At 46.0% G+C, this 26,402-nt stretch overlaps 1 protein-coding gene and 1 non-coding gene across 5 annotated transcripts in view; one reads left to right on the top strand and one right to left on the bottom strand.

The window, feature by feature from the left end:
• Nucleotides 1–26,402, top strand: part of PRMT7 (protein arginine methyltransferase 7) — a 69,903-nt gene that overhangs the window by 20,991 nt on the left and 22,510 nt on the right. For 2 of the 4 annotated variants that reach the window (XM_029050485.2, XM_029050486.2), the window contains exons 4-11: nucleotides 693–791; nucleotides 10,703–10,852; nucleotides 13,384–13,492; nucleotides 15,425–15,537; nucleotides 16,144–16,385; nucleotides 16,826–17,006; nucleotides 24,670–24,797; nucleotides 26,085–26,223. In XM_029050485.2, the coding sequence (XP_028906318.1) occupies nucleotides 693–791; nucleotides 10,703–10,852; nucleotides 13,384–13,492; nucleotides 15,425–15,537; nucleotides 16,144–16,385; nucleotides 16,826–17,006; nucleotides 24,670–24,797; nucleotides 26,085–26,223 (1,161 nt within the window). The remainder of the gene's footprint in view (nucleotides 1–692; nucleotides 792–10,702; nucleotides 10,853–13,383; nucleotides 13,493–15,424; nucleotides 15,538–16,143; nucleotides 16,386–16,825; nucleotides 17,007–24,669; nucleotides 24,798–26,084; nucleotides 26,224–26,402) is intronic. The other 2 variants (XM_029050487.2, XM_029050488.2) reach the window with 1 other exon arrangement.
• Nucleotides 18,272–18,408, bottom strand: LOC114806821. The gene has a single exon (XR_003754879.1). It is a non-coding gene; the product is annotated as a small nucleolar RNA SNORA7 (small nucleolar RNA).

The following is a 26,402-nucleotide window of genomic DNA, read 5'->3' on the forward strand; positions in this document are numbered from 1 at the left end:
GTATTTTTTAAGCACTCACTATGTTCCAAATACTGTACTAAATGCTGAAGTAGATAAAATACAGTCGGGTCAGGGACAGTCCTTGTCCCACGTGGTGCTCACTGCCTAAGTAGGAGGGAGATCAGGTATTGAATCCCCATTTTACAGATGTGGAAACTGAGACACAGAGAAGTTAAGTGACTTGCCCAAGGCCTCAAAGCAGGCAAGTGGTAGAGCCTGGATTAGAAGCCACTTCCTCTGACTCCAGGCTCATAATTAATCGTTGTTTATTGAGCGCTTACTGTGTGCAGAGCACTGCATTAAACCTTTGGAAGAGTACAGTATAACAGAGTTGGTGCACAAGTTCCCTGCCCACAGCGAGCATACAGTCTATAGTGCTGCCATTTTAGTAGTGATAGAGGTAATAATTTTTATTCTACTCTTCTTTTGTACAAAGGACTGTACTAAGTGGGTGAGAATTAAACGTGATCCCTGGCCCTGGCCGTGAGTAATTGGGAGAAGGCACTGATGATTTTAAATGTCTGCTGGGTTCCAACACCCTCCAGTTCTTCCCTCCCAGGGATGGACAAAATTGGGGCTACCTCCCCAGGGGACCCCAGTTCCTATAGCCACCCCACCCCCCTAGTCTCTCAAGCATCTCTCTGAATAGCAAGGGGATAGTTTCAAATCGAGCCAGCCACTCTCCCTTTCAGGGTTTAACGCAGGAAACTTGGCGCCCTCAGTTTCCCAGGCCGATGTGTCCCCCTGGACCCCAGGAGCTACCCGAGCCCCTTCTGCAGGCAGATACAAAGGTGAGACCTCTAAATGAGTTTTTAATAGAGTGAAGGTATTTTTAATGAGTTAATTAGGCAACAAATAGAACAGAATTCTCATCCAAAATTTGGCCTATACCTTTCCTCTAATGCTTTCCCCCTCTCCCCAGGACCCTTTCTACTTTCCTATAAGCATTCTCGTGCACCCAGTTTTCTGGTCTAGTCCTCTCTTCTCTTGTGGGGTGTCTCAGGTTCCAGTTTCACCCCCCTCTGAATATTCATGGTATTTGTTACCCACTTACTATGTGTCAGGCACTGTACTAAGCACTGGGGTAGATGCGAGCTAATCAAGTTGGGCACGATACATGTCCCACGTGGGGCTCAGAGTCTCAATCCCCATTTTCCAGATGAGGTAACTGTGGCACAGAGAAGTGAAGTGGCTTACCCAGGGTCACACTGCAGACAAGTGGGGTCGCCAGGATTAGAACCCAGGACCTTCCGACTCAAAGGCCCGTGCTCTGTCCACTGCACCATGCTGCTGCTCATAATCCTTTAACTCCCTCCCATAGGATAATAATTATAACGGTGATATTCGTTAAGCTGTGGACCAGTCAGTCAATCGATCAGTGGTATGATTGAGCCTGTACTGTGTGGAGAGAACTGTAGTAAGGACTTAGGAGAGTCCAGTAGAATTAGTAGACATGATCCCTGCTTTCGAGGAGTTTACTGTCTAGTGGATTCTACTGTGTTAAGCACTGGGATAGATACAGTATCGGATCAGCCACGTTCCCTGTCCCACATGAGGCTCACAGTCTAGGAGAGGAGAGAGAGCAGGTATGGAATCCCCATTTTACAGATGGGGGACTTAGGCAGAGAGAAGTTAAGAGTCTTGCCCACGGTCACACAGCAGACAGATGGCAGAACCGGGATCAGAACCCAGGTCTCCTGACTCCTAGTTCTGCTCTTTCGACTAGATCGCTACCACTGGTCCCGTCTCTGCCACTTGTCTGCTGTGTGACCTTGGGGAAGTCACTTCAGTTCTCTGGGCCTCAGTTACCTGCTCTGTAAAGTGGGGATTGAGACTTTGAGCCCCATGGAGGACAGGGACTGTGTCCAACCTGATTTGCTTGTGTCCATCCCAATGCTTAGTACGGTGCCTGGCACATAACAAATACTACAAATACCACCGTGCTGTTCATACAGGTGCCAGGCTAGCTCTGCTCTCTCTCGGTGCTAACGCTGTTAAGGGGTAGGCGCCTCACTCCTTTAGGAGCCTACACTTGGGACCCCAGGATGGAGAACAGGATCGCTTTCCAAAACCCTCTGCCCCCACCTCCTCCTTTCCCAATCCTTCCCTGTGATTGGCTGTGCTCCAGGTAAAGTTACCTTGTACATTTCTAAATAGTTAGTACAATTAACCTTCTCTCAGGGAGGAAGTTCACCACAGTCATACCGCGTCTTCAGAAAATGCATATTCTCCAAAAGGGCATGCACTGATCACCTAGAGACACGTCTGGTGCCCTTCCCAGGATCCATTCTGACCCTTGAGTCCTCAGCTGCACCGAGATCAAGTGGAGGATCTAGGCTGATTTGAATACCAATATCAAAGGGTGAGCTGTTCCCAGGGAAGGTACACAACCCAGGTTGACACTGGATCCCCAAGCTAAAATTAGTTCATCTCCCACCCAATTTGACCACGGTTGAATTTGCTCCAGAGGGAGGATACGAAGACCCATTTTAACACTTGGTCTCCAGCTTCCCTGACACCCGACAGGGCAGGAACTCAACCCCCGATTCCCCCTGATTTAATAATTCAGAAGATATGATTTCAAAATGCATGGTGTTTTCCGTGAATCGCTCTGTGGTACTTACTTAAAACTTACTTAAAAACTTAAAATGTTTACTTAAAACCAAATTAATAATTTTCTGTTAAACCTTCAGAGGGCACCCTAGACTGCGTTTTACAAGGTGCAGCTAGACAGTCACCTGGAGTTTTGTAGAAAGTCTGTTCGTCCATCTCTTTATTTGTGTTTTTATCATAAGGCTTTCCTATTCCAAGGTCGGTTAGGGAGCAATACAGTAATTGCAGCTTTTGACCATATCGGAGGATTGGTAGCAAGAGCAACAAACAGAAAAATTCACAGCCTTTTCCTCCGATGGTACATGAGGAAGAGAAGTAAAGTTGCCGGAAGAAGTAGGTAGCTAGTAGTCTCTCAGGAAGAGACGGTAAAAATGACATCACTTGCTTCCAGCCTTCTCGAGGACTAATAATAATTAATAATTATGGAATCTTTTCAGTGCTTAACACTGTTCGAAGCACCGGGGTAGATACAAGTTAATCAAATTGGACCCAGTATCTGTTCCGCATGGGGGTCAGAGTTTACGTAGGAGGAAGCAGGATTTAAATCCCCATTTTTAAGACGAGGCAACTGAGGCACAGAGAAGTGAAGTGACTTGCTCAAGGTCACACAGCAGACATTTGGCAGGTCCAGGATTAGAACCCAGGTCCTCTGACTCCCGTGCTCGTTCTCTTTCCGCTAGATTTTTGTGACCCTACACAATCCATGCCTCATCACCTCAGGTGGAGAGTAGTTTATGCAGAATGAGAAATGGACTGTTTAGATAAGTAGGTTTGGGCCAGCAGATAGTGAAGAGCGAGGGTTTTGACATCTTTACTCCACTGAGACTGCTCTCTCCTTGGTCACCAGTGACTTTATTGTCTAAACTAATGAATTCTATGCTGTCCTCAGGCTCCTTGACCTCTCTGCTTTTTTCGACACCAAGCACCGTTCATTCCCTCCTCCTTGAAACACTCTGAGCCCTCCGTTTTACAGATGAAGCCTAGAAGCAGCGTGCCCTAATGGAAAGAGTCAAGAGACCTAGGTTTCAATTCTGGCTCAGCCACTTGCCTGCTGTGTGACCTTGGGCAAGTCGTTGAATGTCAGTTTCCTCAACTGTGAAATGGAGGAAACCGGTTCTCCCTCCCTCTTAGACTTTGGGACTTGGACTGTGTCAGGCCTGATGATCTGGTATTGACTCCAGTGCTTAGTGCAGGGCTTGGCACCAAACAAATACCACTGTAATAATAATAATAAGGTCCTCACCTGGTTCTCCTCCCTCACTGAGCATTCCTTCTCGGTTTTATTCACTGGCTTCTCTTCCACCTCGCACCCCTAACCGAGAGTGTCCAACAAGGCTCGGTTCCTGACCTTTTACGCTTCTAAATCTGTGCTCACTCTCTTGGGGAGTTGACTCTCTCACATGGCTTTAACTATCACCTCTAAGTAGATGACACTCAAATCAACCTCTCCAGCCCTACCTTGCACCTAGTCTACACTTCTCCATTTCCTCATGGAAAGTCCAGCCATTATTCTTTGGCTGGAATCACGTGAGTTTAGAGCCACCAGAAGTGGCAGCAGCTGGCTGAAAACCAATCTGAAGCCTTGGGCTGGATAATAGTAATAATAATAATAATGATGGTATTTATTAAGAGCGTACTATGTGCCAGGCACTACACTGAGCACAGGGGTGGATACAAGCAAATCGAATTGAACACAGTCCCTGTCCTGTGTGGGGCTCACAGGTGGTTGTGACCCAGATTTGATCCAATCATTATCATCGTTATCATCAGTATTTATTGAGCGCTTTCTGGGTGCAGAGCACTGTTTTAAGTGCTTGGGAGAGTACAGTATAACAGAGTTGGTAGACACGTCCCTTGTCCACAGTGAGCTTACAGCCTACAGCATATAGATCCAAAAAGTAGCTTTGAGGTACTTGGTAAGGTTTATGAAATTGGCCATATTTCAAACTATGAAAAAGCCAGAATGTGTTGGGTAGAATGAGATCAGTGATGGATCATCTGAAAGGGCACTTGCTCCCTCTGAAATAGGTGGAAAGCATAATGTATCTGCTTACTGTGTGGTACTCTGCATGGATGAAGGGAGGAGAATGTCCTCTTGTGTAGAGTGAAGGGAAATAATTGGTGTAATCTTTCTAGATTTCAAGAAGACCTTTAATTCTGTCCTACGCGACATTTTCATTGATTAGTTGCAAAGGAATGAGTCCCACAAGGTGTGCCAGGATGCATTGTGGTACCGAGGAAATTGGTAAATGAACACAATTAAAATAGATTAGGGACAGGGCTTCTTTCCAGATGACTAGATAACATGCAGGGTCTTCTTCAGAATCTCTCAGCTTTTTTTGAGCTACCTTCTTTTAGTACATTTTTAACCCTTTTTTGAGCAGCTGTCAATATTCACAAGACTCTCCTTGTAACGCCGGCCAACAGCCTTTGGGGACTGCATCCAATTTTCTTGGGTCTCTTGAAAATGACCCAGCAAGGTTTATGTCTGTGTTCCATCCTTGTTAGATACGGGAAAGAAGACCGGCAGTTGAAAAATATGTGAGGTGTGGTGAAAATAAATCTGTAAACGTCACAACGTGTTTTGGGTGGAATGTGATGGCAGAGTCAGGAAACTCTCTTCTGGCATCTCTTCAGGGCGATGCTGTGTTGGAAGAAATGCTTGTGCTGATGGCTGTGGATGTGAGATGAGTGCTGTGATGTAAATTTTCCTGAACAAGGGCGTCTATAAGACAGCAACTCCCTTGCTATTTGGAGAGCTATTTTTTTTTAATGTATCTCTCTGGTGAATATGCACCCATACCCAGAGTTCATGAGGAGTGTGCTTTGCTTTTGTGTTATCCAAAAACTTGCCTCAAATAGCATGCTAGCTATCAAGAAATGAAAGAATACATATGAAAAATAGCAGTTGTAGTAGTTCCTTTAGAATGGGACTCAGGTGGAGGAGTTATCAGTCTTTACATGACAGGGTCCAAGCTGACAAGTAATGTGCCTGAAAAAATGCTTCTCCCAATCTCATAGCTTGGTTTAAGGGCTTACTTGTTTAACTGAAGAATTTAGCCTTGAATTTTACCAGGGGGAGGATAATGGATTTAAATCAACTTTTAGCCTGTGCGTATTACAGTTATGATGATATTTATTAAATGCTTATTACACGCTCTGTTAAGTATTGTGGTAGATCCAAGATAATCAGATTGGACACAGTCCAAGCGGGCTGGAGGTTTTATCTACATTTTACAGATGAAGAAACTGAGGCACAGAGAAGTCAAGTAATAGTATTTATTAAGAGCTTACTCTACGCAGAGTACTCTATTAAGTGCTGAAAAAGAGTGTGCAGGTAGGAATCGGGCATGGATCCTGTCCCTTAAAGGGGGTCCCTATCGGAATGTAAGCGGGGGAGGAAACTGGACACCAGGAGCAGCGTGGCGCAGTGGAAAAGAGCACGGGCTTTGGAGTCAGGGCTCATGAGTTCGAATCCCAGCTCTGCCACTTGTCAGCTGTGTGACTGTGGGCGAGTCACTTAACTTCTCTGTGCCTCAGTTCCCTCATCTGTAAAATGGGGATGAAGATGTGAGCCCCACGTGGGACAACCTGATTCCCCTGTGTTTACCCCAGCGCTTAGAACAGTGCTCGGCACATAGTAAGCGCTTAACAAATACCAACATTATTATTAAACAGTAAAGACCCTAAAACAGCATAAAAGGCCACATAGGCAAGTGGGCTTTTTTCTGCTAGACCTCACTACCTAAGCATGGATAGTTAAAATATCAGAAGGATAGTTAAAATATTCTGTTATTGAAAGATGGTATCAATCAGTTATTGGCATGTGTGTATAACATATGCAGAACCCTGAACTAAGCACTTGGGAGAGTACTTTAGGGCTGGGATGCATGATCCCTATCCTCAAGGGGGAGGCCGACATTAAAATAAATTACAACTAGGGGAAGCAGTTGAGTGTAAGGATTTTTCACTCCGCTGCCTGGATCATTTTTCTAAAATAAAAACGCTCAGTCCACATCTCCTCACTTCTCAAGAAACACCAGTGGTTGCCCATCCACCTCTGCATCAAACAGAAACTTCTTATCTTACCTTGCCCCCTCCTACTTTATCCCACTGATCTCCTACTACAGGCCAGCTTGCACACTTCGCTCCTCTAACGCCGGCTTGCTCACTGTGCCCGGAACTCATCTGTCTTGCCGCCGACCCCTTTCCCATATCCTCCCTCTGTCCCGGAACTCCCACCATGTATGCCCGACCACCACTCTTCCTCACCTTCAAAATCTTATTAAGGTCACATCACCTCCAAGAGGTCTTCCCTGATTAAGCCCTCTTTTCCCCGGCTCTTTCTCCCTTTTGCATCACCTATGCACTTGGATTTGTGCCCTTCGGGCACTTGCTATTCGCCCCACCTTCATCCCCACAGTTCCTCTGTATACATCCATAAATTGTTTATTTATGTAATGTTAGTGTCTGTGTCTCCCTCTAGACTGTAAACTCGTTGTGGGCAGGGAATGTGTCTACCTACTCTGTTGTGTTGTCCTCTTTCAAGCGCTTAGTACAGTGCTCTGCACAACATGACTCAATAAATGCCATTGATTGATTGGAATGGACATAGGTGTGGTGGAGGTGGGGTGAATATCAAAGTGCTTAGAGGGTATGAACCCGAATGCAGTGGTGATGCAGAAGAGAAAGAGAGTAGGGTGGGGAGATGAGAGGTAATTAGAGAAACAGCATGACCTAGTGGATAAAGCCCAGGCCTGAGAGTCAGAGGACCTGGGTTCTAATCCCGGATCCGCTACTTGCCCGCTGTGTGACCTTGGGCAAGGCACTAAATTTCTCTGTGCCTCAGTTTCCTCAGCTGCCAAATGGGGATTCAGTACCTGTTCTCCCTCCTACTTAGACTGTGAGCCCTATGTGGGACAAGGAGGGACTGTGTCTGACCTGATTAACTTGTATCTACCCCAGTGCTCAGAACAGTGCTTGACACATAGTAAGTGCTTAACAAATACGATAAAACACAAAGCTTACTTGAGTAGGTTGGTGTTAGAGGAGCCAAGTGTGTGGGCTGTACTCTCCCAAGCACTTAGTAGAGTCTTCTGCACACAGTAAGCCCTCAATAAATACCACTGATGATGATGATAATGATGGGTTTCAGTAGGAGAGGAGCCAGATTAGGGAGAAGGAGGGTGATATAGTGATGTCAGGCAAGGAACACTAAAATATGCCAAGAGGGATCTAGTAGAGAAAGTATTCACAGTGTTTAGTCAGCTTCATGGCAATCAGTTTTTTGGTGTGTTTTTTTTTGCGGGGAAAGCAATGGAAAAGATCAGTTCAAACTGAGGAGGTTTTAGACTTCCATCCCAGAATTGCAACTTAATTTTTAAAAATGCTACAAATATTGCCTCCGCATTTGGAGCAAAAAATATTTCCCTCCCCTGATTTCCCTTTCATATGATTGTAGTTATAATTTCCTTCAGTGACAGTCACAGATGCCTAAATCATGGTCGTTAAGCAGATCAAGGCGAGATGCACTTCTGCCACACCATTCTTAGTGCTTTAACCTGATGGAAATGGGTGAAATGGTCGGTAGAGCTCAAGATTAAAATCATTTGTGCAAGAAGTAAACATATGGCTCTCTCTTTTCAGCTGATAATTGAATGCTACATTCTGCTAATTAGCTGTGTGCATTTTCTGTGCTGTCTGTGGTCCTTTGAGATAAGTTGAGATTCTCTTCCCCAAGAAAGTACTTTCAAGTGCTCAGCCTAGATGAGGAATACCATTTGGCATATTGCAAGGCAGGAAGGAGCGATTCAGTCAGGAACAAGTACTTCGTCAGTCAGCAAAATCTGTCTTACTCTCTCCTCTATACCTTTTCTTTACCTCGTCTCTCTCTCTCGCCCGCACCCTTTTCTCATCACGTGCGACCCACTTCCTCTTCTTACCACAGCCAATTGAGCCAATCTTGGCACGGTCCTTAGCGCTCTTGAAGTTCCACTTGGTTTGGGGGTGCCGGGCAGTCACCCAATGGCCCAACTGGGCCTGCTAGATCATCCACAAGCTCATGCCTGGTGGAGTGCAGCATAGTCGCGTAAGGCTTCCCTACCAGACTTTAAAAAGAAGTCACTGAACGTGGTCAGGATATGAGATATCATGGAGAAAAATTTAGAAGACTAAAAATAAGGGTATTTATAAAGTGCTTACTAGGTGTCAAGAACTCTTCTAAGCGCTGGGGTAGATGCAAGTCCATCAGTCAATCATCAGTAGTATTTATTGAGCACTTACTGTGTGCAGAGCACTGTACTAAGTGCTTGGGAGAGTGTAATAGAGATGATAGACACATTCCCTGCCCACAGGGAGCTTATAGTCTAGACGGGGAGGCAGATATTAAAATAAATTACGGGTACGTACGTAAGTACCATGGGGCTGAGGATGGGGTGGAGAAAAGGATACAAATCCAAAAGCCAGGGCGACGAAGAAGGGAGACGGAGTAGGAGAAATGAGGGCTTAGATGGAGAAGGCGTCTTGGAAGAGATGTGATTTTAATAAGGCTTTGAAGGTGGGAGAGTGACCGTCTGTTGAATGTGAAGAGGAAGGGAGTTCCAGGCTAGAGGCAGGATGTGGGCGAGGGGCTGGCAGTGAGGTAGTTAAGATCGAGGTACAGTGAGTGGGTTGGTGTTAGAGAAGTGAAGTGAATGTAAACTTCAAAGGATTTCCAATCCACTCATCGGGTCAGATATAGTCCCTGACCCACATGGGGCTCATAGTCTAAGTAGGAGGGAGAACAGGCATTGAATCCTCATTTTACAGTTGAGGAATCTGAGGCACAGAGAAGTAAAGTGACTTGCCCAGGGTCCCACAGCGGGCAAGTGGCAGAGCTGGAATTGGAACCCAGGTCCTCTGACTTTCAGGCCTGGGCTCTTTTCACTAGGCCGCACTGCTCCTCTAGCAGAAGACTCTTGGGTTGGGGTGGCAGAGAGAAGAAAATGTCTCTCGGTAATGCCTGGCTCCTGGAAGTGTTTTCATTCAATTGACTCCCTAAATCATAGTTAGGATTGGTGTGTGTTTCCCAAGGGTTGAAGGAACGAAAACCAGAAGAATGTTTGATAGGTTTATCCAGGGATTTTTCTCTCACAGGGAGCCAATTGACATTGCCCATCAGGACAGCCCAACATTTATTTATTTGTATTGATGTCTGTGTCCACCCCACCCCACCCTGACTGTAAGCTTGTTGTGGGCAGGGAATGTGTCTGTTTATTGTTGTATTGTACTTTCCCAAGCACTCAGTAGAGTGCTCTGCACACAGTGAGCGCTCAGTAAATACGGTTAAATGAATAAATGACAGGAGTTTTCACGGGCTAGGCCTGTCCTGTGGGCCCTTTAGGGAGCCAGGCCCCTGGAACAACCATTCCTGCCTGTTGTCTGTCTGTCTTGTCCAACTAAGCGGTCAGGGAGAGGGGAAGAAGGGGACTAAATCTAGAATAGATATTCTCTGTTTCAATTTTAGAAAGAAAATGGAAAATTTGAATCTGACATTCCTTCCCCCAGCCGGAGCATACTGTGGCGGAAGCAGCCAGACCTACAGAGCAAGCCATTGAAATGGATCTCTGCCCTTTTGTCAATTATCCCGGCTGCCAGGGCCAGTCTGTGGTTGGGACAGACCAGACCCTCCAAATTTCAGTGCCCATCAGGCTCAGACTCAAGGGGGCTAGGGCTTGGCGCTAACGTATCTTGATTGAATTTGGCCCCAAGAGTCTGGCCCACAGTTCCCTACAACGAGGTAGAGTGTGAAAAGCGTCAGCAGATGGACCAGCCTGCAGTGATCAGAAGCACAGTGACGTTTTCTTTGAACACTAGCGCGGAGCTGACAGGGAGTCTGAAGGGAAGAACCTTCAAACCGTGCCAAGCTCTGCGAGTTGGGAGTGCAGGAGCAAACCATTTTTGATGTCTACAAGAGTGGAGAGGGCATCTCGGCTCCTATGTCGGTCCCTCGACTTTATTAGCGTCGTCTTTGAATGGGAAGAGCAGCTGTAATGATAATGTAGTTTTAGAATGGGGGAAACTAATCCCTGTCTCTTTTTCTCTCTTGGAGAATGTAAAATATTATCAGGGTATTCATGCTGCCGTGAGTAGAGTGAAAGGAAGAGGCCAGAAGGCAACGGTTCTGGACATTGGAACTGGTACAGGTCTCCTGTCTATGATGGCAGTTAAAGCTGGTGCTGATTTCTGCTATGCCGTTGAGGTGAGTGACACAACTGTACGTTGGCTGTCTCTTGAGTAGGCGCTATGTCTTCTTCAGGCGCTGTTTATGAATCTTGTGCATTTTCAAGTCGTTTCTATTACTGCAGCAAGGATGTTGGTTGTTTCTCCGAAATGTTGCGTGGATATGGGCGAGGCTTTTCCAACCAACGAACGTCTGCCTCCTGCTCCCTTCGGGGTGGCATAAGGGGCGTGTCATAAGGCTGTAGCCTTTTCCCAGATTCCATTTGCTGGGTAATGTCATGGCTTGGTAGAGGAGCTGGGGTCCCCTTAGTAGTGCATCTCATCACCTGCCTCTTCTCTCCCAAGCTTCCCTGGGCTAACTCTCCAGCACTCCTCCCCTCCCTCTCCTCCCTGCCACTGCCTCCCGTCATTTGAAGGGATCCCGAGATAAGCCCTAAGGTAAGCCACATGGCTTAGTGGATAGAACATGGGCCTGGGAGTCAGAAGGACCTGGGTTTAATCCTGGCTCCTCCACTTGTCTGCTGTGTGACCTTGGGCAAGTCACTTCACTTCTCTGTGCCTCAGTTACCTCGTCTGGAAAATGGGGATTAAGAATGTGAGCCCCGTGTGGGACATAGACTGTGTCCAACCATGTATCTACCCCAGCGCTTAGTATGGTGCCTGGCACATAGTAAGCACTTAACAAGTGCTATTAAAAAAAACAAAACATCAGTTTTTTTGTGTTTGGAAAGCTGATCGCACCAACATTACCAGACTTGATGAGGCAAAGATGGGGTCATTCGTTTCTAACATATAGTACTGTGCGTTGCCAAACAAAGCAGATGTTGTGCAGTATTTTTGTCTTTGAATTCCTCACAATCATTGTAGGAAATTATTCGTAAACACTATCTGAAATGAACCATTCCTTTGAGAAGAAAAGGCATGACTCTTGTAAGCCTTCCTTTCTGTCACAGTTTTATTGGATTTCCACGGATATGTGTTTCATTTTCAGAACTGTCATTCCAGTGTGTATGGAAAAAAAAATAGAGCAATGCTTTGTGTATTTAAATAGCCTCCAAAGCCCTTCATGCTGGCAGGTGGCAATCGACAATGGGGTGGCTCTTATTTTGAAGAGAAGTTTTAATAAGATTACATTATTAAGGGACAAAATATAATACTGTCCTGACTGCTGCAAGTATCAAACATTACAGCAGAGCAAAGGATGATTTTTATATATGCACACTGATTCAACATTTAGCTGGCTCACACATTGCATTGAACTGTTTTTGGAGACAATGCCCAGTTACTGCCATTAAGCAATTAGATTCTATATTTCAGCAAACAGTTAAGCATTTGCCAAACACAAAAACATTGTGGACTAGGGAAAATAGTCAAGCTGCTCTCCAAGTATATAGTGTAATTTGAAGACCACGCTGCTGATGGTGAGATTATATCTCTGAGTATGCGTGTCACTGAAGAGGAAAATAACTGCAAGACCAAGAACGTCTTTTAAAACGTCATTACTTAAAAAAATTCATTTTCTCTTTAGTTACTAATTAATGAAAACATTCTGTTTCAGCTGTCCTCCATGTAACCCCTGTCCGGACATTTTTTCATTCTCACTGGAGTACAAAACTCCTTCAGTTCACGTGGACGCAACTAATTCCTCTATTAGGCTCAGAATTTAAAGGAGACCAGCTGCCATGCTTTTTTTACTCTACTTATAAAGAGTATTGATATTACTACACAGAGAAAATTTAAAAAAAAGTTTAGAGAGGATAATTAGAGGATTATTTACCACAAAACTGCTTCCTAATGAACTCTTTTTAATAACGGGGCTCCTATATACCAAAGGTCTGAATATTTATTCTCAGCATTTTAATATGATGCAGTTTCTTTAATGTAAAGGCCCCTCTTGTCCCAAGAGGAGAGGCAGAGCAGACCAGCGGACTCTGATTCCTTCAAATTTAGTGAAACAATAAAATTGACTTCAGAGCGATTGGTCTCTGTCAGCGTCGGAGAGTAAGCGTGTGCTTTCGTGTGGGGAACCTGAACCCTGGCCTGAGCCTGTCTCAGAGGATATGTGAGAAAAGGAAGTGTAGGTGTTTTTCTGATGTGTGTCTTGTTCTGATGTGAATATATATCTATCTAGTTCTCTTTTTTTATATTGATGCTATTGATGCCTGTTTACTTATTTTGATGTCTGTCTCCCCCCTTCTAGACTATGAGCCCATTGTGGGCAGGGATTATCTCTGTGCTGAATTGTCCTTTCCAAGTGCTTAGTACAGTGCTCTGCACACAGTAAGCACTCAGTAAATAAGATTGAATGAATGAATGAAGTATCTGAATCCTGAATGTCAGGTCCAGCCCTGATTCCAGACAAGACCAGGCTTGGACTGGGCCTGGATGGCCCCAGACCTGGTGTGTAGTTTGGCACTGGTCAGGACTGGCCCTGGATTCTTGGCACGAGCAGGAGTTCTAGCAACTTGAGTTAGATTGGTTCCCCGATTTTTTCCACTCTACTCGCAACTCGTCCAGGTTCAGTTGGTTACTTATTGTGCTGATTTCCAGGTTTTCAAGCCTATGGCTGATGCTGCTGTGAAGATTGTGGAGAAAAATGGTTTGAGTGACAAAATTAAAATCATTAACAAGCATTCCACTGAGGTCACTGTAGGGCAAGGTAAGAATGTTGGTCTACTTGGTTAAAAAAAACCAAAGAATTCCACCTTTCCCTGGTTGAGGATGGAGTGATTTTAAGACTCTAAAAGTACACCCGCAATTTTATTTCTCGTGAGCTTTGGCAGTATAGTAAATTAAAAGAAATATTTAATCATTATGGTGCTGTTCTCCATCATTGTTTTCTAATCCCAGAAATTTCAATCATTCATTCATTCAGTCGTATATTTAGCGCTTATTGGGGGCAGAGCACTGTACTAAGCACTTGGGAGAGTACACTACAGCAATAAACAGTCACATTCCCTGCGCACAGCGAGCTTACGGTCTAGAGGGGGAGAGGCAGGCATCGATACAAATCAATAAAATAAAGATACAGTTATGTACATAAATGCTGTGGGGCTGGGAGAGGGGAAAAGAGCAAAGGGAGCAAGTCAGGGTGACGCAGAAGGGAGTGGGAGATGAGGAAAAGTTTGCAAGTTTGAAATCCCCCCATTAAAATATCGTTCTGAAGTTAACCACCTCGGAACTCTGCCCGCTGTCTTGCAGTAGGAAGAGGGGATTCTTAAAAATAATTTTTCTGTTCTTTCTTTCCCTTTAGTCCAGGGGCCCTGCTGTTGGTCCAGGGGAAAGACCAATATTCTGGGAAGCAGGAGACCTGCATTCTACTCCCACTTGGCAATGTGCGGCACTCCTGTGTGCCTGTTTGCCTGAGTCCACTGTGCCCCAGCGGGAAATTGATGGGCAGGAATGAGAATGCGAGTGACACTGGGCATAGCTCTATAATCGGTTTCTAGCTGTAGGTTCTCAGTCCTGAAATCTCAGGACTGAGGCTCATTTGTTGTTCCTGATGCTGCTGCTCTATCATCATCATCAGGGGATTATGGCAGAGGGATGGGGGAGTTACCCTGGGGAGGAATTGTTAAACCAGAATGTGTACCTAGAGGGATGTGGGCCTGGTTGAGGTGGTGGTCTGCCCTAGAATGGGTATCCAGGGGAATAGAGTTGAGTTTGTCCCTAGATGAGATGAAATTTCAAGGGAGGGAGTTTGATTGATTGATGGCAATTGATTGATTCCTGGGCAGAGGGTGTGTCTTGTTTTTATGGCATTATGGCATATGGCATATGGCATTATGGCATATGTCAGGTACTGTATTAAGCGCTGGGGTAGATACAGGCTAATCAGGTTGGTCAAAGTCCATGTCCCACTTGGGGCTCACTGTCGTAATCCCCAGTTTACACCATGTCCCACTTGGGGCTCACTGTCGTAATCCCCAGTTTACAAATGAGAGAACTGAGGCCCAGAGAAGTGAAATGAGTTGCCCATGGTCACACAGCAGAGAAGTGGTGGAGATGGGATTAGAACCCAGGTCCTTCTGACTCCCAGGCCCACGCTCTATCCATTAGGCCACACTACTACTCTTGCTCACCCTTTACCTTTCTTTCCCTCTCCATTTCTCCCCATCTTTTTGCACATATTTTTTTAACCTTTCTTGGACTCTGTTTCCTTCTCGTTGCCCGCTTTGTTTCTCAGAAGCAGAGGAAGTATGGTCAAGTAGAAAGAGCAGGGGTGGAGAATCAGGAGAACTGAGTCCTAGTCCCAGCTCTGCTGTAGGTCTGATGTGTGACCTTGGGCAAGTCACTTAACCTCTCTGGGTCTTAGGTTCCTCCATGACTCTCCCTGTCACTTAAGTCGTGAACCCTGAGAGGGACTGATCTGATTATCTTATATCTACCCCAGTGCTTAGTGCCTAAGAAGCACTTAATAAGTACCATTTTGATTAATAATAAAAGGGCTCCAAACTTCACCAGTGATATTTGTTAGAAGATGAGCTCAGTGATTTGTACAGATTTATAAGTACGTTGCCAAGGCAGCTCCAGAATGTCCCGTCTCTACCGTGAAGAGCCCTTTATCGGTTCTGTTCATTTTGCTTTTCAGATGGAGACATGCAGTGTCGTGCAAACATCCTGGTAACAGAGCTGTTTGATACCGAGCTGATTGGGGAGGGAGCGTTACCATCCTATGAACATGCACACAGGCATCTGGTAGAGGTAAGAAAATGGTCAGTCAGCTGCATTTTTTGAGCACTTACTGTGTGCATTTGGGCAGACCACTGCACTGAGTTCTTGGTAGAGTACAGTATGACAGCTGGCAGACAAGTTCCCTACCCCTGGGGAGCTTACAGTTTAGAATAAATAGAGTAAAATGCCTGCTGATTCCGAGTCATTTAGTCTCTCTGGGATTCAGATTCCTTCTTAAACGGGGAAGATACAAACCTGCCTCTCAGGCAGATGGGGAAGAATGACTCATTAATCACCAGAAGTTATTAGTGAGTGCCAATCCTGCTTAATTTTTAAATGATATTTAAGTGCTTACTATATGCCAGGCACTATACTAAGCTCTGGGGTCGATAGAAGCTTATCAGGTTGGACACAGTCCGAGTTCCCCGTGGGGCTCACAGTCCTAATCCCCAGATGAAGTAATTGAGGCACAGAGAAGTAAAGTGACCCGCCCAAAGTGGCAGGAGCTGGAATTAGAACCCAGGTCCTTCTGCCTCATTTTCTTCAGTTCTTCGCTGTGTCTCCTGCAGGGAGACCTGCCTGTTCTTTTCATTTACTACATGAATTTGCTTTCTCCTCTGTCTTTCCAACATTTAGGCAGAATGTGAGGCTGTGCCTCACAGGGCAACCGTGTATGCTCAACTGGTGGAGTCCAGAAGGATGTGGTCCTGGAATAAGTTGTTTCCCATTCACGTCCAGACAGGCGACGATCAGAACGTTCTTCTCTCCCCTTCAGAAATGGAGAACTGCCCCGGTGCTCCCTCGGTTTATGATATTCAGCTGAACCAGGTGCCAAGGGATGACTTCACCATCCTCAGTGATGTACTGACAATGTTCAGGTACTAAAGATGCTCGCGTGATTAGTGAAATACATTGCAGTGGCTCCCTGCCTCCTGGTTCAGCCAGCTTGCCCCTTACAAATGGTATCCCAGCACACAGAGTTACCTTCACCTGTTACGTCGTCACTTGTTAGCCGGTGGGTGCCTTTGCAGATATCTTGAGAAATAAGAAAAACCAGTCCTTTTGCGTCGGCAGTGGGCAAAATGAAAGCAATATGCTTTCAGAGATGGAATTTGATGACTCTTGTAGATTTGTTTTAATAAGGGGGAAGAGGTTCTGCCAGGTGGCAGGAGCCACGGGGGAGGTGAGCCATTCTTTGACTTAAGTGGCTAATTCTGTTGCTGGATTTCTCCAAGTACACACTGAAAATATGTGCAGATGATTGAAGGAGTTCTATGGCTTTGAAAGACAATAGAGCTCATGGAATGTTCTTCTACAGTGTGGATTTCAGCAAACAAGTCCATAGCAAGCCAGCCTGCCACGTGATTCAGTTTGAGTCAGTAGGATCTGGCAAAGCGCAGGTGGTCCTGTCATGGTGGGATATTGACATGGACCCAGAGGGGAAGATAAAATGCAGCATGGCACCCTACTGGGTTCATTCCGACCCTACAAATATCCAGGTAAGAGACAAGAGGTAATGTTTATTTTTCTCTGCGACAGCTCTCTTTTTAGCTCAAGAACAGTAATACGGTGGATATTGGGTGTTGTGGTTCTTAAATTTCGCCAGTTAGGCCATCAGGATTTTCTCATCACTGCCCAGCACTTGAACCTCTCTGTGACCAAGATCTTTGAGGACGAACAATTTTGGAGCACCATCATTACTATCAAAGTAATGAGAGTGGGAAATTGAAGAATAGTTTACAGTTGCTTGGGAATTCGGGGTGCTGGGCCAATACTGACAGATTAATCCTTGGGCAAGTCAGAGGTTGCATACAGTCGATATGCAAGGTGTTTTCAGTCTCAGTTCACTCGTCTCAGCCACATTTAAACTTAGTGAAAAATCATATCCTAGGCGGGAGCAGCGTCTTCAAGCGTGAAGCCGACAAACTCACTGGGTTTGTTCCCTCTTTACTATCACCCTCTTAGGAAAGACTGAGAATGGGTACTTCAGGCACTGTCTGCCACAGGAATCTCATTTTAGAACAGCAGTATATTCTGCTGGCAAAAGTAACAAAAGATGAGAGGGTAGAACTAATTTTGATTTGAAGGCCAAATTTACTGGAGGCCTCTCTGGGTTTCTAGCCTGGCCTTTCATCAGTTAACACCACCATCCTCTTGTCCTTGGTGAATTTGAAAGCTAGGGCCACGTTTCCCCAACAGGTTAGGTCAGAAAATAAAGGGCTTCTGGTAGAATTTATGTGGAGAGTTAGCAGAAGTAGAGAGGCTTGGCCGGGACAGGAGGATTATTAATTGCATTCTTAGGAGACGTGCTATAGATCTTTTAACCTTAATCACCCAAAAATCACCACATTGTCGTAGCATCAAACGAGGACAAGATTTGCCATTTCCTGAATAGTAATAATAATAATTGTGGTATTTGTTAAGCACTTCTGATGTGCCAAGCACTGTTCTAAGCACTGGGGTGGATCCAAGCTAATCAGGTTGGACACAGTCCCTATCCCCCATGGGGGCTCCCAATCTTAATCCCCATTTTGTTGTTGTTGTTGTCTTATGCTATCGAGTCGTGTCCGACCCATAGCGACACCATAGACGCATCTCTCCCAGAATTCCCAACTTCCATCTGCAGTCGTTCTGGTAGTGTATCCATAGAGTTTTCTTGGTAAAAATATGGAGGTGATTTAACACTGCCTCCTTCCGCGCAGTAAACGAGTCTCCGTCCTCGACTCTCTCCCAAGCTGCTGCTGCTCAGCACAGGTGAGTTTTGACTTGTAGCAGATTGCCTTCCACTCACTAGCCACTGCCCAAGCTAGGAATGGAATGGGTAGGCCTCTGCTTGACTCTCCCCCCGTAGTCGTGACTGGTAGAGTACTGGAAACTCTCCAGATGCAACCCTGAGAGGGTAGTCCCCATTTTACAGATGAGATAACTGAGGCACAGTAAAGTTACGTGACTTGCCCAAGGTCACACAGCAAGCAAACGGCAGATCTGGGATTAGAACCCACGTCCTCTGACTCCCCAGCCCCCTGCTCTTTCCACTAGGCCATGCCGCTTCCCTGAATCACTACCATGACTTAAGATCCCCCTTAGAATCACCTTCATCTGGCAAGGCTCCAGTCAAGGTCACCTGGCTGCGGGCTCAGGATCTTTCAGTATTTTTCAGATCCTGAAAGGACAGATTCTTTCTAGGAGATTCTCAGCAGGTATTAGGATGTATTGGCAAGGGGCCAAAAAAGCTGCACAACCGAGTTTTCACTGGCCCGGTGTCCAGGTAATCTCCAGTGTGACAATCACACCCATGGATACACTCATCACCAGCAGTGTTGTCTTTAAAGTGAAGGCAATCCTGTCTTTGCACACACACACAGACACACACACGCAGAGTCATCTTGACTCTAAGGCGGTTTTCATTATGCAGTTTGGATAGAACGTGGGTGGAAAAATAGGGGAACCACATGCCTTTGTGGCCATGAATTGGTCACAACCTGGCTGGGATCATGTCTACCAACTCTATTGTAGTGTTCTCTCCCAAGCGCTTACTACAGTGCTCTGCACACAGTGAGCATTCACTAATTAACAGTGATGGATTGATGCGACCTTCTCGGAATCTCTGTATCCCTTCGTTGCTATTGTATAGGGATTGGATTGTAAGTGTTTAAAGATCACTCTTATCATATGCTTACTGGAAACCCTGAACTTTAAGCTTTTACAGATCAGTTCTCTGTAAAATGCTAATAAATTCGCATTGATCGTAATGATTTTGAATCAGCACCATGCAGACGGTTTGGAAAAAAAACTTGGAAGACAGAATCCTGGATACCTTGAACTTTCTCCAGTGAACTGATTCGACTGTTTGCATTCCATCTTCCCCCTTTAACCCTTGGTTTAGCTGGTGGGCTTTTTTTCAAGAATGCAGCTCTCACCTTGTAGCAGGAATGACTGTGTCTATTTAAAACTTTTGGTGTTTTATCCCATTTTACCCCTATTTTCTGTCCTCCAATGCACTCATCTAAAAATTCAGGTTAATCTCCCCAGAATCTGGATTGTATAGATCCGTCCACCAAACTCCATTTAGCTCTGGTGCTGCTGTTTGCTAATAATAATAATAATACTTTTGGTATTTGTTAAGCGCCAGCTATGTGCAGAGCACTGTTCTAAGCGCTGGGGTAGATACAGAGTAATCAGGTTGTCCCACATGAGGCTTACAGGCTTAATCTCCATTTTACAGATGAGGTAACTGAGGCACAGAGAAGTTAAGTGACTTGCCCACAGTCACACAGCTAAGTGGCAGAGCCGGGATTCGAACCCATGACCTCTGACTCCCAAGCCCGGGCTCTTTCCACTGAGCCAAGCTGCCTCATCAAAGCGATCCACGCTTCATCACGCTGATCCACGTATCCCGCCTCTACCACTATATCAGTCTCTCTGCAGGCTTCCCCTCTCTGGTCCATGCTTCACTCTGCTGCCTGGATCATTTTTCTAATGAGAAGCAGCACAGTCTAGTGGAAAGAGCAAGGGCCTGGGAGTCAGAAGGACATGGGTCCAAATCCGACTCCACCACTTGTGTTCTGTGTGACCTTGGGCAAGTCAGTTCACTTCTCCGTGCCTCAGTTACCTCATCTATAAAAAGGGGATTAAGACTGTGAACCCCACGTGGGACAGGGACTGTGTCCAACCCAATTTCCTTGTACCCACCCCAGCTCTTAGAACTGTACTTGACACATAGTGCTTAACAAATATCATCGTTATTATTATTGTTCTTAAAAAAGAGCTTAGTCCACATCTCCCTACTCCTCAGAAACCTCCAGTGGTTGCCCATCCATCTCCTTATCTAACAGAAACTCCTTACCGTTGGCTTTAACACCCTCAATCAGCTGTCCTCCTACCTATCCTCACTCCTGTCCCACTGTTACCCAGGTCGCACACTTGGCACTGGTAGAGACTAATCTACCCGTCTCGGCTGTGGGAGGGAGGGTCAAGCAGAAGCCTACCCAATTCCACGCCTAGCTTGGGCAGCGACTAGTTAGTGGAAGACAATCTCCCGTTTAGACCGTGAGCCCGTCATTGGGCAGGGACTATATCTATCTGTTGCTGAATTGTACGTTCCAAGCGCTTAGTACAGTGCTCTGCACATAGTAAGTGCTCAATAAATACTATTGAATAAATCTGCTACAAGTCAAAACTCACCTGTGCCGGGCAGCAGCGCATGGGAGAGGGTCGAGGGCGGAGACTCAAGTTTACCGTGTGGAAGGAGGCAGTGGTAAATCATGTCCGTATTTTTCCCAAGAAAACCCTACGGATATATGACTAGAACGATTGCAGATGGAGTCTGTGGAGTCGCTACGGGTCGGAGACGACTTGGCAGTGTAAGACAAGACCAGCAACTCTCCCATCAGCCTGCCTGACTGCTGGTAGCGGGCATTGGTGCCACCTTCTCCCTGATTCTCCTGGATGGGGGAAAAGAGGGAGAGAGAGAGATTTAAAAAAAAGACAAATTTAAAATCAGACCTGATTTTATCCCAAATTAAAATAAATTATTTTAACGCCTCAAATCTACTTCCTAATTTTATTTCATATCAAGGGTTTTTTTTTTCTTTTGGAAGCTAGCCTTAGCTAGCATCTGATTATTTCAAGGATCTGATTTTCATTTCACAGCTTATGTCTTTGAATTATTTTCTGTTACTGAAACTCTCAGTGGAATGAGTGTTAGCATTACAAGAACAGTCTCTACTTTTCAGGTAGATGCTGTGCTTAAATGGAGCTATTTCCTATATTTTACCAAGAAAAATAGCACTCACTTAATGCTCTATTTGTCAGATTACTTTCAATCATTAGCCGTTGCTGATGCCCACAATTTTAGCTGAAGCGAGATGTGCTCACGAACAGCTTTCTCCCAGGGGCTGCCCATTATTTCACCATCTTCAGTCGAACTGACGGGTTACCTGATGTGAGTGGCAAAGATTCAGCCGTTGGACACCCCAGCTTCAACTTCAAAGTCTTAGGGCAACTTTCTAGCGTTGGGGCTGCTCCAGGGTTGAGGTTGGCTCTGGAAATGCACCTTAGGGCATGTAACTGCCCTGGATAATCTAGCGAGGGTCGTGCTGGTCCAGATCAATCAATCAATCGGTCAATCGATCCATGGTATTTCTTGAGCGCTTACTGTGTGCAGAGCACTGGACTCTGGGGAATGCCACAGAGGTTGGGGGGAATCTGGTCTTTGTGGAAATTCTGAGGTTCTCTGGCTACCTGGCTGGCACCAGGCCCTCTTTAAAAGCAGTTGGCCTACTGGTGAGAGAGCCCGGGCCTGAGAGTCAGAGGACCTGCGTTTTAATCCCGGCTCTGCTGCTTGTCTGCTGTGTGAGACCTTGGGTAACTCACTTCACTTCTCTGAGCCTCAGTTCCCTCATCTGCAAAATGGGGATTCAGTACCTGTTCTCCGTCCTACCTAGGCTTTAAGCCCCACTCAGTGGAAAGAGCCTGGGCTTGGGAGTCAGAGGTCAGGGGTTCGAATCCCGACTCTGCCACTTGTCAGCTGTGTGACTGTGGGCAAGTCACTTAACTTCTCTATGTCTCAGTTACCTCATCTGTAAAATGGGGATTAACTGTGAGCCTCACGTGGGACAACCTGATTACCCTGTATCTACCCCAGCACATAGAAAAGTGGTCTGCACATAGTAAGCGCTTAACAATACCAACATTATTATTTATCTCATATCTACCCCAGTACTTAATATAGTGTTTGGCACACAGTAACCACTTAACCAATACCACAATTATTAGAGCCACACAAGCCATTCTAAAACTCTAGGGGAACCCCGGAGCCGCCTCCCTCAGATGGGGAAGCTGCACGGCGTAGTGGATAGAGCACAGGCCAGGGAGTCAGAAAGTCATGGGCTCTAATCCTGTTTCTGCCTCACGACTGCTCTGTGACATTGGGTAAATCACTTAACTTCTCTGTGCCTCAGTAACCTCATCTGTAAAATGGGGATTAAGACTGTGAGCCCCACTTGGGGCAGGGATTGTGTCCAACCCAATTTCCTTGTGTCCACCCCAATGCTTAATACAGTTCTTGGTGCATAGTAAGTGTTTAACACATAACATTATTATAATTATTATTATTATTGTTCCCTAGGGCCAACCTGTATCTACCCAAGCCATCAGGTTGATACTGGAGCCCCCTGCATCTGCTCTGGTGGGCAGGGATCCCTGAACAGCCCCAGCCTGATCATCTTTTCCTCTGCATCTTATTGGGCTGTCAATAATAACAATAATAATAATACTTGTTAAGTGCTTACTATGTGTCAAGCACTGTTCTAAGCACAGGGGTAGATACAAGATAATTAGGTTGGACACAGTCCCCGTCCCACATGGGTCTCACAATCTTAATCACTATTTTACAGCTGGGTGAACTGAGGCACAGAGAAATGAAGTGATTTGCCCAAGGTCACACAAGAGACAGTTGGCGGAGCTGGGATTAGGACCCAGGTCCTTCTGACTTGCAGGCCTGAACTGTATCCACTAGGCCATACTGCTTCTCATCATGTCATCGTCAGCATCGCCATCAACAATGGTATTTATTCAGAGCTTAATGTGTGCAGAGCACTGTACTAAGCACTGGGGAGGGTACAGTGTAACAGAGTAGGTAGACACGTTCCCTGCCCACAACGAACAGAAGGTCATGGGTTCTAATCCCAGCTCTGCCACTTGCCTGCTGTATGACCTTAGGCAAGTCACTAAGCGCAGCGTGGCTCAGTGGAAAGAGCACGGGCTTTGGAGTCAGAGGTCATGGGTTCGAATTCCGGTTCTGCCACTTGTCAGCTGTGTGACTGTGGGCAAGTCACTTAACTTCTCTGTGCCTCAGTTCCCTCATCTGTAAAATGGGGATTAAGACTGTGAGCCCCATGTGGGACAACCTGATTCCCCTGTGTCTACCCCAGCACTTAGAACAGTGCTCTGCACATAGTAAGCGCTTAACAAATTCCAAAAAAACAAACAAAAAACGAACGTATAGGTGAGACCCCTTCTGCGGGGAAGAGGGCTCCTAGAAGCAGAGAGTTTGCTCGATCTCCCTGCTAGCTCACTGAAGGGTCTGAAAGTGCAGTCTCACTTGTTCCAGCCGGCGGGGAGGAGAAGCTGTCTTCCTTCTCTTGTGACAGATCGGGGGAAACTATAGCTCAGGGGTATTAAGTGACTTGGTAAAATCACACAGCCGACTTGTGCTGGGACTGGAGCTAACATCCAGGGCTCCTCGTTCATTCCATCGTATTTATGGAGCACTTACTCTGTGCAGAACACCATACTAAACGCTTGGGAAAGTACAATACCACAATAAACAGTGACGTTCCCTGCCTAACCTGCCTAATCATTCTACGTACCTCTGTGGGCCGTTCGGGGAACGTGTCTACCAACTCTGTTGAATTGGAGTAGTAATAATAGTAATGATCATGGTATTAAGTGCTTACTGTGTGTCACACACTGTACTAAGCACTGGGGTAGATACAGGGTAGTTGGGTTGGGCATAGTCCCTGTCCCACCTAGGGCTCACAGTCGTAATCCCCCTTTTCCAGATGAGGTAACTGAGTCACTGAGAAGTTAAGTGACTTGCCCAAGGTCACACCGCAGACAAGTGGGATTAAAACCCAGGTCTTTCTGACTCCCAGGCCCGGGCTCTATCCACTAAGCCATGCTGCTTCTCTAAGTATCCCAAGCGCTTAGTACAGTGCTCTGCACACAGTAAGCGCTTAATAAATACCATTGATTGATTTTTGGTAGGGTCTGTTTGAGAGATTTCATTATTGTTTCTGCTGCTAGTAACCGTTTATAATTTATAGTCATTATAAATGTACTTAAGCACTTAGTATGTGCCAAGCCCTGTTCTAAGTGCTGGGGTGGATACAAGATAATCAAGAGGGAGTAGAAGTTAATCCCCGTTTTACAGATGAGGAAACCGAGGCACAGAGAAGTTAAGTGACTCGTCCATGGTCCCACAGCAGACCAGCAGCAGAGCTGGGATTAGAACCCAGGTCCTCTGCCTCCCAGGCCTGTGCTCTTTCCACTAGGCCACGCTGCTTCTCATTTTTGTCATTTACCTCCTCAAAACAGCTTTTTTATCGTTAAGCACTCAGGGCGTTTGCGTCAATTTGTTTTTGCGTTCAACTATTTTAGTGGCGTGATCATTGGATGCAATGTGTGTACTTCTTACCACGCGAGGAGTTGGTTGCCCAAGATGAGACACTCTACCTGGCTGCCCAGCGTGATGATTACTGTGTGTGGTACAACCTGCAGAAAACCAGGTAATTCCCCCAGGAGAGAGGAGCAGAGCTCATCGTCATCTTGCTTAGCATCTCTGTGCTTGTTCAGAGTCAGTGTTTCTGAAGTGTGAAGACAAGGGATTCCTACCTCCTGTCTCTCCCCACTCCAGTCCATACTTCACTCTGCTGTCCATCCACCTCTGCGTCCGACAGAAACTCCTTACTGTCGTCCTTAAAGTAACCAATCACCTTGCCCCCTCCTACCTTACCTCCCTGATTTCCTACAACAACCCGGCTCGCACACTCTGCTCCTCCATTGTCAACCTTACTCCACTGTACCTTGATTTCATCTATCTTGCCGCTGACCTCTCGCCCACTTCCTGCCTCTGTCCTGGAACGCCTTCCCTCTTCATGTCCGAGAGCCGATCACTTTCGCCACCCCCTTCTGCATCACCTTCGCACTTGGATTTGATCACCCCTCCCTCAGCCCCACAGTACTTATGCACATATCTGTACTTTATTCATTCATTCATTCTTTCAATAGTATTTATTGAGCGCTTGGTATGTACAGAGTATGTGCAGAGCACTGTACTAAGCGCTTGGAATGTACAATTCAGCAACAGATAGAGACCATCCCTGCCCAATGACGGGCTTACAGTCTAATCGGGGGAGACAGACGGACAAAAACAAGACAACATAATCACGATACTTTCTATTAATGTGTGCATCTCCCTCTAGGCTGTAAGCTCAATGTGGGCTGGGAGCTTGTCTACCAACTCTGTTATATCATACTCTCCCCAGTGCTCTTGAGGGCAGAGATCGTGTCTACCAGTTCTAACGTATGGTACTCTCCAAAGCGCTTAGCGCAGTGCCCTGCACAGAGTAAGTGCTCAATAAATACCATTAATTGGTTGATTAAATGATTGACTTCCCATTTTAGGCCCTAGAGAATGTTTATGCCTGGGCCTACTGGCCCATAAAAACATCAAGCTTAGCTAGCGTAGGCATGATTCTGGTGCCAAATTTGTTTGCCTAGGTGGCTTTGGGCCCGAAGAAGCTTGTTGAAGGATTAGGTGTTTGGTCATTACGTATGAGAGCAGAATTGCATGATCAGTACATTGGAAGGGGTCATAATATCATAATAATAATATGGTAGAAAATATTACCAAACCCTTCCCCTCCGGGCCATGGGTTTTTTCTTGTAGGGTTAGTTACTTGCTGCGTAATCAAAGCCGAACGTGGCCTCTAAAATTCGACATGGAACATGCTAGACAAGATGAAAAAGGGGTGAAGTGCCTGGCAAGTTCCCATTGCTCGTGTCTCTTTTAGGTATGAAGCAATCAGGAGTGATTCCCATGGAGAGCGCCCAGTGTGTGAATGTCAGGCTCACTTGCTTTGGAACCGGCCTCGGTTTGGAGAGCTCAATGACCAGAACAGGACGGACCAGTACGTCCAGGCTTTAAAGAAGGTGAGTCTCCCTTCATCAGTGTCCTTGAGCAGTTCACGCTTTCCTCGTAAGGGAACTGGGAGTGGATCGGGCTGCTGTCTTTCCCCACAGGTTCTTTCTCTGGGGCCTAGCTTTTCTTGCCTTGTCCACACCCCAAGAATTTACTCCGTGACTGTCTCAAAGGAAGCCAACCTAGTAGA

This window comes from Ornithorhynchus anatinus, chromosome X1, assembly GCF_004115215.2.
Source record: "Ornithorhynchus anatinus isolate Pmale09 chromosome X1, mOrnAna1.pri.v4, whole genome shotgun sequence".
In the NCBI taxonomy this organism is placed as follows: domain Eukaryota; kingdom Metazoa; phylum Chordata; class Mammalia; order Monotremata; family Ornithorhynchidae; genus Ornithorhynchus; species Ornithorhynchus anatinus.